Source organism: Artemia franciscana, chromosome 4, assembly GCF_032884065.1.
Source record: "Artemia franciscana chromosome 4, ASM3288406v1, whole genome shotgun sequence".
NCBI lineage: Eukaryota > Metazoa > Arthropoda > Branchiopoda > Anostraca > Artemiidae > Artemia > Artemia franciscana.
In genome coordinates, this window is record NC_088866.1 from 53723435 (window position 1) to 53741544 (window position 18110).

General features: G+C 34.3%; 1 protein-coding gene across 3 annotated transcripts in view; it reads left to right on the forward strand.

The window, feature by feature from the left end:
- LOC136026595 (E3 ubiquitin-protein ligase TRIM23-like) overlaps nt 1-18070 on the forward strand; it is a 53015-nt gene extending 34945 nt beyond the window's left edge. For 2 of the 3 annotated variants that reach the window (XM_065703310.1, XM_065703311.1), the window contains 4 exons: nt 1560-1798; nt 7677-8096; nt 10617-10742; nt 14586-18070. In XM_065703310.1, the coding sequence (XP_065559382.1) occupies nt 1560-1798; nt 7677-8096; nt 10617-10742; nt 14586-14762 (962 nt within the window). In that variant the 3' untranslated portion in view covers nt 14763-18070. The remainder of the gene's footprint in view (nt 1-1559; nt 1799-7676; nt 8097-10616; nt 10743-14585) is intronic. The other variant, XM_065703312.1, reaches the window with a different exon arrangement.
- Nucleotides 18071-18110: the final 40 nt, after the last annotated feature.

Sequence of the window (18110 nt, forward strand, 5' to 3'; positions counted from 1 at the left end):
TCAAACAACCCGTACCAGCCAAGGCAACAATACTAGTCTGAAGAGCTAAAGTAAAATGCATAAAAAAAAATGTCTTAGGTGATGATGATACTTAATATAATATACTATTGGGGACATGTCTTCAGAAGGTCCCCAATAACAAGAACCTTCTGAAGACATGTGACGACGATTATCATAACCAATCGCAAACGAAAATAAAATACAACATAATATTTGGTGAGAACATGCTTGACAACGAGAATCACATCAAATCACAAGTGAAAATGATGGACAACGAAATCTGCGGTTGGAAGAAAAGCGACAGCGAGAATCACGTATACACAAGCTTATCAGTACCTGGGACTGAGCAAAGCTTGGTCTCCTGGTGCTAATTATTAATATTTACAGTGAAAAGTATCTGAGGTCATTGTGAGGAATTCTATGAGACCTTTGGGAAAAAAAATATATAAATACGCTTGTAAAAAGTGTAGGGTGTAGGTAATCAGTACCAGAAACATAAACATTAATTGTGAATTAACGCTCTGTGTCCGCTGAGGTTTCCCAACGCTAATTATCATTCTTGATCATTAACAATGATAAACCATCAAAATTTACTGCACTAGATTCCGTCAATAGAAGGGACAATGAATTCTTAACATTACTTTTTTGCGGTGTCTTTTATGGTTTCGAATTCGCAAAAGAATATCGCCCCATGAAAGTAACGAAAAAAGGTGAGCATACATATATTTCAACGACGAAATAGAATGAAAGAGTTGAAGAAAGTTTTTGAGGAGATGTATCTGAACTAAGGGAAGTAAAGGGGTAAAAAGTAAGGACGTTTCCTAGTGACTTAGGGTGTATTCAGACTAAAATCGGAGCTAGGGGCCTATGGGAAGATGAATTTAAGGGCTGATGAGAACTAATGTATGATGTTACTTTTAAGTCATTGCGTAGCCAAAAAGAACAGAAGGCTTAGTAAAAAGATCAGTTATTATCCTCTCGACAACAAGAAAACAAATAGCTGCCAAGAAGCCTATCTACTGTATAGGAAGCATTTATGTGAAGTATGCTCGTAATTTTTGTTGGCAGTATTTGACTTCTATATGTGGAATCGGAACATTCACACGTTACTTCGTATTATTTTTTACTATCTTAATCAAAAGTTTTACTAGCTTCTGTACACTTACGTGGTATGACAATAAAGTTTGCGGGCTAATGCTTTTAAAATCTTTTATTTGGAAAATTCATGCAATTAAACTTTGCACTCTTCAAAGAACTCCTGCAAAATCTTGGGGGGCCAATGTGATAAGTATGCCAATGACCAAAATCTTGAGGAGAGGGGAATGTGACAAAGTTGTCAATAATAGACCAAATTGATAAATTTATTATAAAAACTCAGTGGATGTTCCAGAGGGTATAGTCGCTAAGCTTACCCAATATGATTTAAACCCAACTAGGGCACTTCAACCTAATCAAGGTAATTTCAGCTCTTCAAAATTAGAATAATAAAAAGAAAGTGCTTTTCCAGAAAGGTGGTTTGAGTGGAGAATACTTTTCACAATTATCAAAAATATTTTCAGAGACAGTTGCTTCCCAATTTGAAGGATCTTCTGCATATTCGCCCCCAGTGCTGACTGAGACTGTGACAATTGGTAGTGCAGAAGCTGCACGACTTCACATTCAAGCCTACTTCAGAGAGCTGCATGACATGTTGAACATGCAAGAAAATGCTGCCCTCTTGACCGTTGATTCCTACATCCGTGAGAAGCTGTGCTTCATTAGACAGAATCACGAAGATTTAAGTGTCGTTGTTTCTCAGGTTTCTAAATTTTTAATATTTTATAGAAGTCTTATATATTTATAGTTTGTATTTATATTTTATATGCTTATTATGTTCCACCCTTCCTGTTTAATCTTTGATGTCCTAATTTTTCCGTTTAGCAGAACAAAATGTAAAAGTAAAAAGGTTTTAATTTCTAGTGTAAGTACAAATTTTTTTTCAGTATTGATCTTTCAGTATTTAACATATCTAAGATATCCTGTTGTACTTGCACACTTTTTAGGTATATGTCAAAAATAATTCAGAACAGTTCCATACCTTTAAAATTTTCAACTGACGCAGCGAGTTACGATACCTCAAAACCTCTCCTTCAAAATAGATAATAGCCATATCGTTAGCTGTAACGACATAATCAATATTTCAAGATTCAAGTAGATGAGTCCACCTAAATAGACGAAGTTAGTAAAGCTATAAAAAAATTATTCTTACTCAGACTTCACTAATATTTGGCTCCTCTATGCCAAAATCCAGTATTTACATTTTTCAAGTTTCTGAGAAAATGTTCTGCAGAAAATGTGATTTTTTTTCCTTTTTTTTTCGTAAATAAATGATGATACAAAACTTTATGGATATGTCTTCTAAAGTGTTTTTCTCTGCTGTGCCGCCCGTTTTCTTTGTGACTTGGATAGTAGGTTTTGTCATTCTAGTAAGTCTACTAGCTTTTGAATGTGAAAAAGCAGTGAATTTTTCTTACCCAAATCGTCAGTCATGAATCAACCTAAGAATCTTAGTCGCCCCGCTTCGATTCTCCCGGGCTTTCCTAATAGGCACAACTTGAAGTGTTTGGAAATATTTCATTCTCCCGTTTTATATACAAGTCCAGTGGACATTGTTCGTCTAGAGTCAACCCAAAAATATTGTTCACCCTCATTGTAATTCCAGTGGGCTTTCCCAGTAGGCCAAGCTCATATAATATGAACAATCTCAGTCACCCTCTTGCCTGCAAGTCCTGTGGACATGGTTGGTCATAAATTTTTAGATAATTTTTTCGTCCCAATCGCCTTCAAATGGCTCTCAGAACTGATCTGTCTTGGCTTTACTCTAATTAGCCATGGATCTCAAGTCTTTCATCACTTCCACCAAGTTGATAATTCAAAAACTTCTAGATGCGAGCTCATGTCTCAGAAAGTATAGTGAACATAAAGATTCTGGTTGAGCCTCTGCGATATTGAGAACAGAGGAGGTACATTCTTAATTCAAAATCTATTTTTTGTTTAGATGTATGCTTGCGCAGAGGACAGCTGTTTCGAGAGTTATGTCGCTTATTACTGATTAGAATCCCTGGCTCCAGCCCAAGGACTCTGATTGAAATGAGGTCTAAACACCAATCCCTCTTTTATAGAACCCCCATTAAGAACAAATTTTGTCGCGTAAAACGCTGTAACAGTTTTTTTTTTAGACATGCACCGGGATTACAGTTCTAAATACCACCCTTTTTCTTATATTTTGTTTAATTCCCTTCAGAACAAGTCAGTGCCGCGTAAAAGATATTGAAGAATTTTTAAGATAAATATACTACGGAATGACAGAACGACGGCTCGTGAGTCATGTGCAGTTCTTTGGTTTTGAAGTTTGCAGTTCCTAGTAATATTTTGGCTAAGCTCTTTGTTACTGTTAAACAAAAAAGCGAGCAGTTGCTATATTTGACAGCATGTCTTAAGACCCAAATATCTGCGAAAGACGTCTTGACTGTGTCATGCATCTTGCTTCCTGCAACTTCCTGAATGTCCGTAACGACGAGCCGATTACTAATCTTAAAAAATCACATGATGTTAAACGAGTATCTGATGGGTATTTTTCCCGGGTGCTTTTACAATCGAAATCAATTCAGATGTTTGCAAGAGACTGTACGCCTTTTTATGCCTGAAACCTAAAGCCAAGCTAGTGTTTCTCAATATAGAGATTGTACACAATCAGTAAATTTTATTAAAAGGTAACGAATTTTATACTTAGCCAGGCAAGTTTACCTTGTTTTGCCTTACGGTGGGGGGATTGGTTAAAAGTTTCGGTGAATTTTCTTTTCATTTGTGGGGGTAGGGCAAGTTGACTTGAGTTTCAAGTTTGAGAAATAGAGCGAAACATTTTTTTTCTCCAATCGTCACAAAATAATATACACTTTGGTCTTTTTTCCTTTTGATGCGGCCTGTCGTCGGACAAGCATTTTGGGTAGTATTACAATAGTTTTTTGGCTCAAATATTTATACCAAATTTTACAATATTTCTTGTGACGGAGCATCTGTAGCTTTTATAGGCTCTTACAGAGCAGTGAGCCCGTCTATAGTAATAATGGGTTCTTGTCCTAAGTATGTTTGGCCAAACACTTCTTATATGCAATCTAAGACATTATTTAGGACAAGGGTGATAAATCACGACCCGCTGTGTTTGGCCCACCGGTGCATATTTTATGGCCCACAGGGAAATATCCGTTGCAAACTGAGTTTTTATGTCATATAAGGATACACATAAGTTATGCGTATCTGTTTTGTTTTTTTTCGGTTGTATTATGTTTTTAGGTATATTTCTTATGAGTTTTTCGTGGCTTATCTTTGTAGCTGTGTTTTGCTCTACCAGAAGTAAAAAAAATTGGAAGTACTTGGGTTTAGTTTTATAGTGAGAATTTTGCGATAGCTATAATCTTAAAGACACTTGAGGTAGAAGATAAATTAACCAAGTATAACCTTGAAAAAGAATTGAATTTGAATATGACATTGAATAGTAACATAAATGATCATAAGCTTTTATATAACTTACAGTTAAACTTCGTAGAAGCTGGTTAATTGAGTGTCGCTAAAAACAAAAGGAAAAGAAAACCTGAAAGCCCGTGTGTTCAATGTTGGAGGTAATCCATGTTTTGGGGTAATTTTCTATTCAACATATTTTCATTACATCCGCCCCCGTTAGCAATAAAGTTCTCAATGTGGCACTCCGAACAGAAGATGGTCAAAACTGTGTTGGAGCGTTCAGTGAGAAGCAAGGAAATCAAAAGATCGTGACAAGGAGGGAAATTTCAACCCTTTGAGGCAAATTTAATAAAATTAGGCAAACAAGTCTGTTCTGATTAGGTTAGACCAGTCAAGGTTAAGTTAGTTTGTCAAAGCGACAGAATGCTCGGGCTTAGTCAATATATCAGTTTAGTGGTATTAGGATTGAAGAACTATTAATATAAACTCCAGAAATATAATTCCTTTCAGCCATGAAGCATATAAATTAGTATTTAAAATCGACGACTTCTGTTACGATTAGCATAAAGGAAGAGCAACATGTCGAAATTCACGGGCCCCAATATTCTTGCTGATCTCTAGTTCAGACCCTTGTCTGACAAGCAAGATTCTCGGTCTGCTAACCCTCCGCCTCTTTGGTGGTTAATGCGGTTCAACTGTGCTTATAGATTCATTTCAAAGTTTGTAGAATAAATATATTTATTGGTATGAATTTTTTTTTGAGTCATTAAAAGCTGAGAAGGTTTGTGTTCACTATCCAAGTTTTGGAATGCTATTATCCGTTCGTCCTCGGTTTGGGTGGGAGGATGTAGTAAAAAAAGCTTGAAGGGAAATGTGAACTTTCTGGGATGGTTTAAAGATGGATGCTTTGAACTGATTGGGACGGAGCAAGAGCGTGCGTAGCTGCGTTGGCCTCAGGTGGCTGCGGTGAGTTTTTAATAACAGCAATAGTAGTAGTCCTATGGTTTGAATGTTATAACAGAAGAGGAGAATTTTGATATCATTCTATAGCTGAGATCTAGTTTTATCTATCTAGTAAAATTATATATTTTATTTTTATTTTCTTACTTATTTCAAAACGTGTCGCACAAGAAGACGGAGCAATACTAAAAAGAGTAACAAAAGAAAAACAAATTAAACGCTTCAAAATATCTCTCAACCTCATCAGATTATTGTGTCAGAACCGATGTTCAAAGAAAGTTTAGTTTCGATTGAAAGGAATTATATACATATAATTCCTTTATATTCAAATATTGAAAGGAAAATCGAATTATATTCGATTGAAAGGAATTATATAAAATATATATATATATATATATATATATATATATATATATATATATATATATATATATATATATATCGTGTGTGTGTGTTACCGTGAATTGTCGCAAATTAGTGAATGTTGACATTCACCGGTGAATGTCTGAAATACCTTTTTTTTTTCTCCTTGGATTTAATCAGCATTGCCAGTCAAGGTTTGATGATGACAGGTTAGGCTAGAATGGATTAGTTGGGACTAAGTTTTTAACCCATTTCTGATATTTAGAACCAAATTTAACCTGACCTAACTAACATAATCTAACCTAAGTTTAACTTTTACTACCATTGCTTTGATGAGACTGAAAAAGTTGACTCGCAAAGCTAATTGAATCCAAGCAGAGAAAAGGGAATTCGAAATTTCACTGGTGAATGTCGACATTAACCAGGTTTCAGACATTCAAGGCAACATATACATATATAAGCGTAGAAACTTGCTTTTTCACCTTTATAGTTAGTAATGTCAAATTTACTTACAAGATAAGATATGTGGGAAAGCGTTGAAAATATTTCGCAAAACGAAAGAAAACTGAACAAAGTTTCGACTTGTCTGAATTTATAAATAGTTCCCAATAGAATGCAATGAACAGGTCTTGCGGTGAATCAATGGAGTTGAAAAGTGTCGAGAGAAGACGACGGTTGAAGTTATTCATGACAAAAGGTACGTACGATAGCTCGACTCGAAGCTCTTTGCCAACTCTTATATTATAGTTCTTCCGTCCTAACGACACTAAGCTTTATTGATGAACCAATTAGGAGTTCAGTATAAGTAATATGATCTTCTGGGTTTATCTTGCTGTTCCCGATAGGAATCCCATTGCTGGCACTAACCTAAAAAAGGAAATTCAAGCTTTTTGGCATCGAACTCGGGACCGAGCCTGGAATGCTCTGACTGTAGCGATGTAAAAACCTCGCTAATGCACTGGATAGTACGATTCAAATCCAGAATATTGTCTGCATAGCAGACTTAAAACCGATAATGGTGATAGGTGACGGAGCAGCTGACTGCTTATCAAGAACGTGGTCAGCTGTGCTGTTTTTTAGGTTGAAAGTCAGAAACATGAGAAAACAGAAAAATTTCCCTATTTTTAATTAAATATAAGTCATTCTCCAAGAAAAATCAACATCGTAATTTTAGCTCTGTGAATGGATAGATGCGAAACTAATAAAAATCAAGGATTTAAGTTGCATGCCCTTTTGGTGCAAGTTATTGCAATAGGCTTGATGGAAAGTCGTACATTTCACATGGAACATAAATCTTCATTGATGAATCTACCAGATTTCAATTCTTTGTAAATGATCAAAAGTAATATCAATGTGTTGGTTATACATATCATGGATTAGGCTCCCACATTAATAAATTTTATGCAGTGACTCTTAACCCAAGTTTTTATGAAGTTGTTGCAAAACAATAACTTTGGGGTTGTAGGACACATATACTTGGAGGTCTGTGTCTGATGTACTTGATTGCAATAAATGAGTGACAGCTCATACTACAATGCAACATTTGGCAACCTTGTTTAATATCTGCCAAGAACTAGTGGAATTTTTGTCTCCTCTTTTTCAGTGCGTTGGTCTTGAGCTTATTGGTTGAGACATGCTGAGACTGTTCATTGTGCACCTTGTGCCATGAGGATAATGGTTAATAAGGGAGGGTAAATTCCCATGAGGAAATTAAAAGACTGCAAAGTTGAACAGTAGTGACTGCAACAGGCTAAAGTTCCGCCATTATTAAATCGAGTCGTGTAAAATCATTGTGCTTTGTTCTTTAGTGTTATTGTCCAATGTGCTTTAATGAATTTATATATATTTTTTAGATATCTGAAATATGTCAAGAGCTTGAAAAAACTCTTCAAGCAGATGAAATACAGCTAGCAGTGTCATCATCAGCAATTGCAACTGCCATTGCAGCTATTGACGATCGGCAAAGCGAATTTTCTGAACGCCGTCTTGAACAACTCCAACCAGACGCCTCAATACCTATAACATTTACAAAGAACAATCGAGTTCAAATTGGTCCAAAAGTTGAAGCTCGAGTTATCACACTTGGTCTAGATGGGGCTGGGAAAACGAGTATATTGTTTAAGCTGAAACAAGATGAGTTTCTATCCACAATTCCAACTATTGGATTTAACGTCGAGACGATTGAGTATCCTTCGCTGAAACTGACACTTTGGGATGTTGGAGGAGGGGCTAAGCTAAGGCCACTTTGGAAGCATTATTATCTTCATACCCAAGTTAGTATTTTTCTAATTTTTTTATGACAGTGGTGGTGCTAGTAAGGGGTGTCCGGAAACCCATATAGCTTTTCATTGAAAAAAGGGTCGCTGAAAATGCTCAAATTAATCAGATTTGTTCTTGACCAAAAGCGCATACTTATCCCTTCAAGTCACTTACTTTTCTGATCAACGCTATTGAAACACCATTGATTGTTTTCGAATTTATTTACCATCGCCAAGAAACTTGAAATGAAAAAATAGAAATAATTAATCGGTTAGACTTGTCCAAAAAATAAATCTAAAAAAGAAAGTACAGAACAGTTGGATAATTTTTTTCATGGGATAATATTTGCAGATTTTATTCTATATACAGCTCTTACTGTGCTGCTCTTCGATGATCCCATGATTGAAGGACAAAAATAAGGTGTTACACTTCTTATAGATAGTATATAGATATAGACATCCCCCCCCCCGTCCGAAAAAATGTTGGAAAGAGCCAATGTTTCAGGAGGGCAGATTAGCTAAGTCAGTGTTTCATCTACTCATGAGTAAATTCAGTTTTCAGGAAGCTGATATTACCCCAGGTTGTTTGAGCTTTTGTTACTGCTCGTGAAATTGTCTATTTTGTTGAATTCATGTATTGGTTTCAATTTTTATATACGATCACCCCGCATTCCGCATGTTTTTTTTTCACATTTTTGGCTCTTATATAAAACTTCTGATAGATTATCTGATTCAGACTTGTCCAAAAAATAAATCTAAAAAAGAAAGTACAGAACAGTTGTATAATTTTTTTCATGGGATAATATTTACAGATTTTAAAGAAAGACAATGGTAGATTATCTGATTTGTGTATATAGTCTCTTGGCAGTTAGTACAAAGCATTTTCTTCAGCAAACGACTTTAGGCGATTGTTTCTATTTGATCATAGGTCTTTTTTCAAAAAAAAGCATTCTCCAAGTGAATTTGCAGGTCCTGAATCAGTTAGATCTATGTTTCCGCAATTTAAGATTATTTGGCATGTGATAATGCTGGAACTGAACATTTTCAAAATCTCTTTGGGCAAGACTTTTACCTGCGTCAAATCTTTAAAAATTTCTAGATTGGTAAAAAAAAAAAACAGAAAAAAATTTATATGGAGACTGGTGATAACGGAGACGATTGATACCATTTTTTTTCTTGTGTAAAAAAATGTTTTGAATTTAAGCCAAGTTTTTCTATGAGGCCATTGTTCACGTTTCTTGTTCTAGATAATTAAAGATATTTAGACCTTGTTCCAGTTTTTCAATCTTGAACTGTCGTCCTTTCTGTGAAATTGCGCCAAGAAATCTTGATATGTATTTTGTCTTATGCGACTCAATGGATGTGATGACCAGGTTTCATTCAAGTAATTCTGGGATTCTGCTGCGTATCTTGTGTAAATGGTTAGATTGCCTTGGTCGTCTAATTTTTATTTGTGTATAAATTTTGTTTAAATATCGTTTCATTTTTGTTTCGTTTATATACACAACTGAGAACTAGTTCTGTTTGGATGTTTAGATCTTGATGAAGATGAAAGACAGAAGCTCTTACGACAAAACAGTCGCAGCGTTATAAAAATGCTGCTAAAATAACTTGGATTATAAAATGATGAAGTTCCCTTGTCCTTGCAGCGGGAATCCTTCCAGCTCAGCCTTATTCGGTGCAGAAAGATTGTATTTGTAAAAAAAAAAATAAACTCAGGATTGAAAATTCTCCTGGATATCAAGATTGTTTTGAGTTCTAGTGTCTTGACTGGCTTTACATCTTTTCCTCTTAGACCCTATGTACATTTAGAATCGAAACCATTCAAGGATTTATAATCTGTCCTTCCATCAAAGCTTAAAAGACCTTTTTGCATGCTGACCAATGGTATGCGTTGCGCAGGTGCCAATCTCCTGATTCGATGCCTTTGGCCGGAAGGGTAATCCGTGATTGGGGACAAATCATCCGACGGTTCCCGTGTTTTTCCCCCAGATTTCTCCGGGTTCTCATTTAGAGCCGGATTTTTCCATCAGGTGCTATACAACCCACTGTATGTGTAGATTAGCCTGTACAGAAGCTAGACTACAAGATTGGACAAAGGATGATTATTTTTTTAGTCATCTTTTGAAGCTGAATCATTGGCTTTCATATGAATATTGTTTGTATCTAAATATATGACCCTCAGTTTCCAAGAAGATTGTGTATTCTTACAAATAATAACTGTAATATATTTTTTTGTGAGTAGAATTGAATACTTGTTTCCATTTTACTGCTTGTCTATGCCAATATTTCCATATGCTCTAAAAGTGGAAGTATACCAAAGGCAGCACTTTTTGGATGTCAAGTTCATAAACATTTGTTTTGAAAAATTGTGAATATTTGGAAGAATCAATATGCAACAATATAAAAAAAGCGCCAAAATGGTGCTAATTTGCCTAATCGGGCAACACCGCTCTATGATAGCATGTAAGATTTGTCAAAATTGAGCCTTAATTAATAAGTTGATTTTAATTTTATAATTATTGCTTATTCCAGGCTGTGATATTTGTCGTGGATTCTGTTGATCGCGACCGTTTTGCTGAGGCTACCGCTGAATTAACCAAAATTGCCAACGAGAAAGAGCTTAGGAATTCTGCTCTTCTAATCCTTGCGAATAAACAGGTGGGATTTTTTTCACCTATCAAATATAGTTTAATTCGCTGAATCGCCAACGAGAAAGAACTTCAAAAATTATGCTCTTCTAATCCTTGCCAATAAACATGGTTTTTTTTTTTTTTTTTTTTTTTTTTTTTTTTTTTTTTTTTTTTTTTTTTTTTTTTTTTTTTTTTTTTTTTGTATTAGCCAATTTTTATAGTAGCCAATTCACATATCGTATTAACTTCTAATTCGTCAAAATCCCCTTAGAGAAAGAACTGCAGGGGTTCTACTCTTGTGATCATTGTGAATAAACATTCGGGCCTTTTTTTAAATTACGCTATTTTTTATTGTATATTTGCAGTTGTGTGAAATTAGCTGTGTGAAAATAGCAGTTTTGTCTTCAATTATTATGAGTGATTAATACAGACGCTAAAGAGTGCTGTTTCAGGCGATTTCTGATTGATACAGAATTTAAATTTAAACTATAGAACTGAAATTAGGACAGGGAGGCTTTAAAAAAACATAAAACCGTTTTTGTACAAACACTAATAAATATCCGAAAATATCAGCTTCAAATCTCGAAGTTTTTATCAACGGTAAAATAGAACAATAGGAAATTGAATTTGATTAATAAAATAGACAGATACTAGAAAATACCATAAAAAGACGAGGAAAACGCACTAACACTAAACAAAGAAAAAATAAAAACGAACTCACATATGCTAAATATTAGTTGCTGTATTTTTTTTTAATTTCAATTCAGCAGAAAGCCTCTTTAAGAAGGAAAAGAAGGGGTGCCATTATTAAGGTACCTCTATAGGAAAGCAATTTAGGTTATAATTAGCTTAGCCTGAGTGAGAGAAACTACCATGTAGGTATATTTTAATTAAATATTTAATATATGGAGTTGGTTAGGTATTTCACATAATGGGTTCTTGGCCGCCTGCATAAATTTGATTAATAAAATAGACAGATACTAGAAATAACAAATCCAAATATGGCAATCACAGGCAGGGGTATTGCTGTATTGCATTTTGTATATCTGTGGTTATCTTCTGACACGAAGTCCTAATTGTCTTAATGATAGTTTTTATGAACAGTTTTGCCGTTTTTATCGAAGTATACGGGAAATTCCTAAGTATGGAAATTGGCAATGTTGCCGAGAAAAAAGCACTTGTGCTATCTGACGCTTTGTGACTTTGATTGATTTATAAAGGCTGTGTACTTGTCTTCTCGGGGCCTTTAAAATGCGGGAAAAGCGTAAAGGAAGCAGAATCCTTTTCCCAGTAGGCCTATCAAATTATAGTAAACTATTCTACTTAATCTGCCGATATTTTGCCACTGGATTTTGACTTAAAAGAATTCTTGAAAATAAGCAATGTTGATAATCTATCACTAAAAGAGAAATGCCAAATTTAATGTGAATTTTAGGCTAATAATATCAATTATCCACTTTTATTTTGTTTTTTATATTTTTAATGAATTTGGGACGCACTACACTGTAAGTGGCGCTAGCAATTTTTAATCCCTATTTTCGCATTTATAATCCCCGAAAAAACAATTCGTACAAGTTTATATTCTTTAAAAGATGAATATCCTTCAGAACAATTGCTGATGCATAGGATGTTGACAGTTGTTGGCTTTTCACTGACTTTTCCCTGACGTTCTCTCATTTTCTTTGGTGTTTGTATTTTCATTTAGTTCTAAGTACAAATAGATAGACAAGGTCCAGGAAATTATTTAAACGTTTTCTGTATATCTGTTCTACCTCTGTTACTACAAGATTTCCTAACCGCAAGCTTTTTCTCATATTTATTTTGTTTTTTTTACTATAAGCATCCTAGTGAGACACTACACTGAAACTTAATTTTTCTCCTTAATAAAATGGTGGAACATCTTAAAGGATAATTATGAAAGTTCAAATGTCTTTATGAAAAAAAAATTTCTGTTAGCTAGTAGGCCTACTGGTGATATAATTTTGCTTTCTTTACCCTCTCCTTTGTTTTAAAAACATTAAAAGACAGCCGTGCTTCAATTGAGAGCAGGGTAAAAATCGCTAAGGAATAGAGCGTATTGATGATTATCTTAAAACATTGAAAACAGTCTTAAGCAGATTGCTGACAGATGTAAATACCCGGCTCCAATCTGTCAAGTGATAGATCAATTGAGAGTGAAGTAAACGTAAGAATCACTAGGGCAACTTCCGTCCTAGAGAGATTTAATTACATTTGGTGCAACCCTCTTGTCAGCCTATAAAGATACGGATATATAATGCATCGCTCGGCTGCTCAGTCCTACAATATAGCATAGAAACTTGGCCAGCAACCACCATGACTTTGAGGAAGTTAGATGTAATCCAAAGCGAAGGACTCTGAAAGATGAAGGATTTCGCCTGTACGACTTTATCAGCAACGCCATCCACGTGTCCCGTACGATGCAGATTCTATCCTCCCTGTAAGTTGCGCAACGTTCATTGAGATGGTACAGCCACCTCCTCCAAATATCAGAAGAAACTCCTTGTGCTCGCTAGATGGAAACGACCAGGCGGTCGTCCAAGAGTAAGATGGTCCGATAGTCTAGATCATTTCTTAAGCAAGGCAAAAATAAGACCTGAAGAAGCACTTGCTGTGGCTCAAGGCCGGGTTTAAGGGAGAAGGGTACGGGTTTAAGTATATGCTCTTTTGATCCTGGCGCAAAGTCAGTAGGAGAATTAAATCAAGTAAGTCAAGATTGATTAGCGAAAAATGAGGCATACTATTAAGTTAATTTGTTAGCTGACTATACATAGGTGTTTGAATGTCAAACGCGTAGGAAGGAATCAGTCTTGTGAGTAGTGAATGTGAAATAATCCAAGGTAAGAGCCAATCAAATGAGAAACATAATTGCTATGCGGTAGGTATACTTTTGAAACAGATTAAATAAAATAAATTTTTCATAGATTATTCATTTGTAATATTTATGTAATTTTTTATTTGTTATTTTTTTTTGTCGTGTTGGGGTCACGCAAGGTAATGTATTGTTTATGTTTTTTTACGGTTGTTGGTTTCGGTATATGGTCTCTTTCTCCATATTATCTTTTTTCTTTTTTTTTCCTTGAATTTAGCACAGCCTCGCAAGCTTCGCTTATGTTGTGCTATTGATTAAGAAATGTTTATTTCTAATAAAATTGTTCTACTACTACTATGCGATGTTTCTCTGTGAATGCACCGAAACATTCGTCAAAAAGGTGCAATCTCTCAACTTCAATTAGCATAAGCGTTCTTTTTCTTAATTTCTCGATTTTATTTCTCTTGTTCTCTACCTTTCTGAAAAATAACAGGTCTGTGGCCTGTAGGAAGAAATAAAGGATAATCAAGTGAATATTTTGCCTTTGTATAACAAGGCGTCCTCGGCTTTCCGTAGGAAGGATCTAAACGTAAGCAACTATTGTAACACTATCTTATTGTTTTATAATTATGTTATATTCTATTGTTATTGTATTTTTACACTATGTTCATAAATTTAATTAAATTTCATAACTTTGTATTATATTTGATGTATTTGATATTATTTCTATTATATTATATTTTACCTCCTTTGTTTTTTCATGAGTTTTGCTTTTTTTATTGTTTTTTATTTTAGGTTCCTTACTTTTCGAAGTTGTTATGGTTTATATTCTTTCTTTCGTAACACTAATGACTCTTAATTTTACAAAGGCAAGCATTCGTTCGGTTATTTTTTGTTCTTTCCCTACTGGTCTACCTGTTATTTTTCAAGATTATCTTCTTTGTTTTTTCATTTAGGCTCATCCTGCTTTAGGTCTTTCATTCTAAGTATTTAATAATTTTTAACCACACTAATAATTGAAGTTAGTCTTTTCTTTGCCAGGACTTGCCATCTGCAGCTTCAGTTGAAGAAATTACTCAAGCTTTCAGTTTATCATCTCTTTTATGTGGACAGTTTTGGCACATACAACCATGCAACGTGCCCTCTGGAACTGGACTCTCTGAAGCATTGCAGTGGCTAACGAGGCAGTTAGTGACTACTGAACTTGCTCTTTCGTGATTTAGTCTGTGTGAAATTTGTTCTAAAATCTGACGAATATAAAACCTGACAAACAAGAACCTGAATGGGTTTAAGTTAAATAAATCGTTTCTTCATGACAAAGTTTGCATTGCCAAAAGCTTTTCTTCATTCAGTAGTCTCAATGGATCGAAAATTTCACTTCTAGCTCCTTAATTGGACTGGACAGCTGGACTGGCTTTTTTATAATTTAGGCTGCAAATTTGTTATGGTCCGTTCAGACGCATAAGGAAACCTATGAGAAAAACCGATCGATGCGAAAGGAGAAATGTTCAAACGATAGGTGTAAGATTTTTCCGAAAGGCACAGATAACATTTACTTGTGTGTGTGTTTTTGTGGCCAAAAGTTTGAAGGAGAATTTAAAAACATGTCCTCAGATTCTGCAGCATCTCTTACTTTTTGTGTTTTTTTGCAGTAGCTAGTTCATCTACCAAAGCATAAAGGGGTTAACAATTGCCATGCTTTCCACTTTTAAAAAGGCTTGCTCATTTTTGCTCGACTATATGAAAAACCGATCGGCACCATAGGGACTAGAACAACTGTAACCCAAAAATCGATCGGTATTATGGGGAAAATATATCGATTTTCCCATTGTACCGATAGGTTTTAACAAGGTTTTTTCTTGATTTTCCCAGTAACTTGAACTTTTCGCTTTTTTTGTTGTATCTTGCTGTTCTTCTGCAATATCTTATTGCTATATAAAATTAATACTTGTATCAATATTGATGCTTGTAAAAAGCTCCTATAGGTCATTCTTTAGGTTTGCTAGGAAGACGTGGCACTTGTGGCGGGAGGATTTTCTTTTTCCATATTTCTAACAAACCTGAAGAACGACCTAGCAGAGTGTAGGTGTATTTGTGCATAGTTAGTGAAAATTAGTTTGTTTTTATTTATTGATGCATGAACAAGCCCTTAAAGCTTTGTATCCTTCTCCCTCCGCTCTCTACAGTTTAATAGGTCGTTAATTTAATAAGTGCCTAACCAAACGGGCCGTAAGTAATATCCCACTTCACCTACAGGTGAACACACCTTTACGTCCTTCTGCATAGGTCTATAATCAAGCCGTTCCCATTTTTTCAATTAAATTTCCTACTTGCAAATGACTGTTGAATCGCCACGTCTGGAGCTATTTGTTTCATTAAACGTTTACAGTTAGGAAGAGCAAAAAAAGACAATTTTCATAAAACAACTACATAAAAAAAATTATTAAAGAAAAATCGATCCAATTGTAGCTACTTGGCAGGTCAAGAAAAAAGCTTGTAAAAATAAATGATATTAATATCGAATTTTTACGCTTTGCCAAAATTTCGTGTGAAGTTATATTCATTAATTCTGAAATTTGTGTAGTTTCTATGAAGACATAAATTATTCGCCCATCGTCTGATTTTTAAAATCTGCAATTTAAAAAAAAAATCCACTCTTTTGGAGTTGTATAAAAATGTTTTTTTTTTCTTTGCAAGTAAAAAATGCATCTAAAAATATGCATAAAACTTTAAATTTAACTTTTTAACTTTTAACTTTCTATGCAATGGAGTTTCTCTATGTCAGCCTTAAGTTTTGAGCATCATTTTTTTTTTTTTTTCTGTAAATTGGGTCCTTTACACATTTCAGCGAAGTAAATTTAAGAAAATTTTGGTAAAGCAGTTTTTTGTGCTAAGCCCAAAGACATGTCGTGGTTTTTTGTATATTTTTGAAGTTTTATCTTTCAGCTTTTGGGACTTTAGATAAAATTTCCATAAATCATTTATTTTTTAATGTAGGTGGTATAAGAATAATGATTCTATTTTAAAGGCATTGCAGATTATTAGAATGACTTATTCTAATAATCTGACTTATTCTAAGTTGTTGAATTAACGAATTTAAGTTACGCTCAGCTGCTTTAAGGTTGATTTTGGTGAATTTTTGTTTGTTACTGCTGATGAATTTTAACTTATTTTGTTAATAATTTTCAATTTTAATTTTGCTCCTCGGGGGATTAAATACTGCTACCGGTAAATTTCAGCTTATCTTTGTCTTCAATTTTCAATTTAGATTTAAATTTTGCTCTTCGGTAGATTAAAAGTTTTTTTTAACGCTCAGCACTTGCACTTTTCTCGGGGTTTCTTTTCCATTAAACTCTAACTAGTATCCTTCCACCATTCCTCCAAATTTCAAAAAGGCCAGTATTAAAAGTGAAAATTGTAAGTAATCACAGAGAACAATGACGTAGTGATTATTTGAAATTATGATACATCATTTATCATTTGAAATTTCTTCATGTGCGTATGTCATTTTTCTTCTTGTTTATGGCAGTAATTCGAGTATTTGTTCACGTAGATTTAGAGATTTATATACAGTCTGTACTTTGTTTGTGTCTTTTCTTATTCGAAGTAACTGTATTTTAGTAGACGCTACTAAACTAATATATTTATTAATTTTAGGAATCGCTGCGATAGTTTTAGGTGACAGTTTGGTTTCTTATGTTGTCCCAATCTGCAATCGATGGGTCGCATTAACAAGTTATGTTCATTACTAATCATGTTTTTGTTGTTTATTTTTTAATGTCTTGTTACTTAATGGACTTAATTTCAAATTTCCGTTTACACTTCCCTAATATAAGACTAATAACCAAAAAAGCTCAAAATATTTAGGATCTATAATTACAAATATATTGTGTGAGCGAATTTGACTGATTGTACCCTAAATTTACTCTGTATGTAATACATAAGCATAAAGAAAAACTCTATAATTGTTTCTACCCGATAATTGGCACAGTACATACAATGCTAGTGTTCTATTTTTTTTAAGGCAATTCTCGTCAACAGTAAGTGGAATAAGGAAAGATTTTACTTTATCCAGATTCTCAATTTAGATTCTGTGGCTTAGCTCATTTTTTCTGCGTCCTAGGACGATGTTAGTCTCTAACCTTACCCAGTTGGACGGTCCAAAAAGAAAACGCAAAAAATATGTTTTACATTGTGTGAGCTAAGATGGTAAACTACACCAGGGAGTTGCCAGCTCTCCACTCAGTCTTACCTGAGCTTTGTTCCTGTTTATGAAAAAATTGTTTTTAAATTGTTTAAATTTAATCTTAGTACACGATTCCAGGGAGTTATAACGCCTCGCTCGGTTACTGCTGACCGTTAAAGCTATTTAGCAACAATAAATATGGTTTTCAACTGTATAAGTCTAAAAAAGTTGAATTTAATTTTTTTTTTTTCAGTGGATTAAAGGCTGATGCTGGTAAATTTCATCTTATCCTTGTTGTCAGCTTTAAGCTATTTAACAATAAATATGGTTTTCAACTGAAGTAATTAGAGTCTAAAAGAGTTAGAATTTAAATTTTTCTT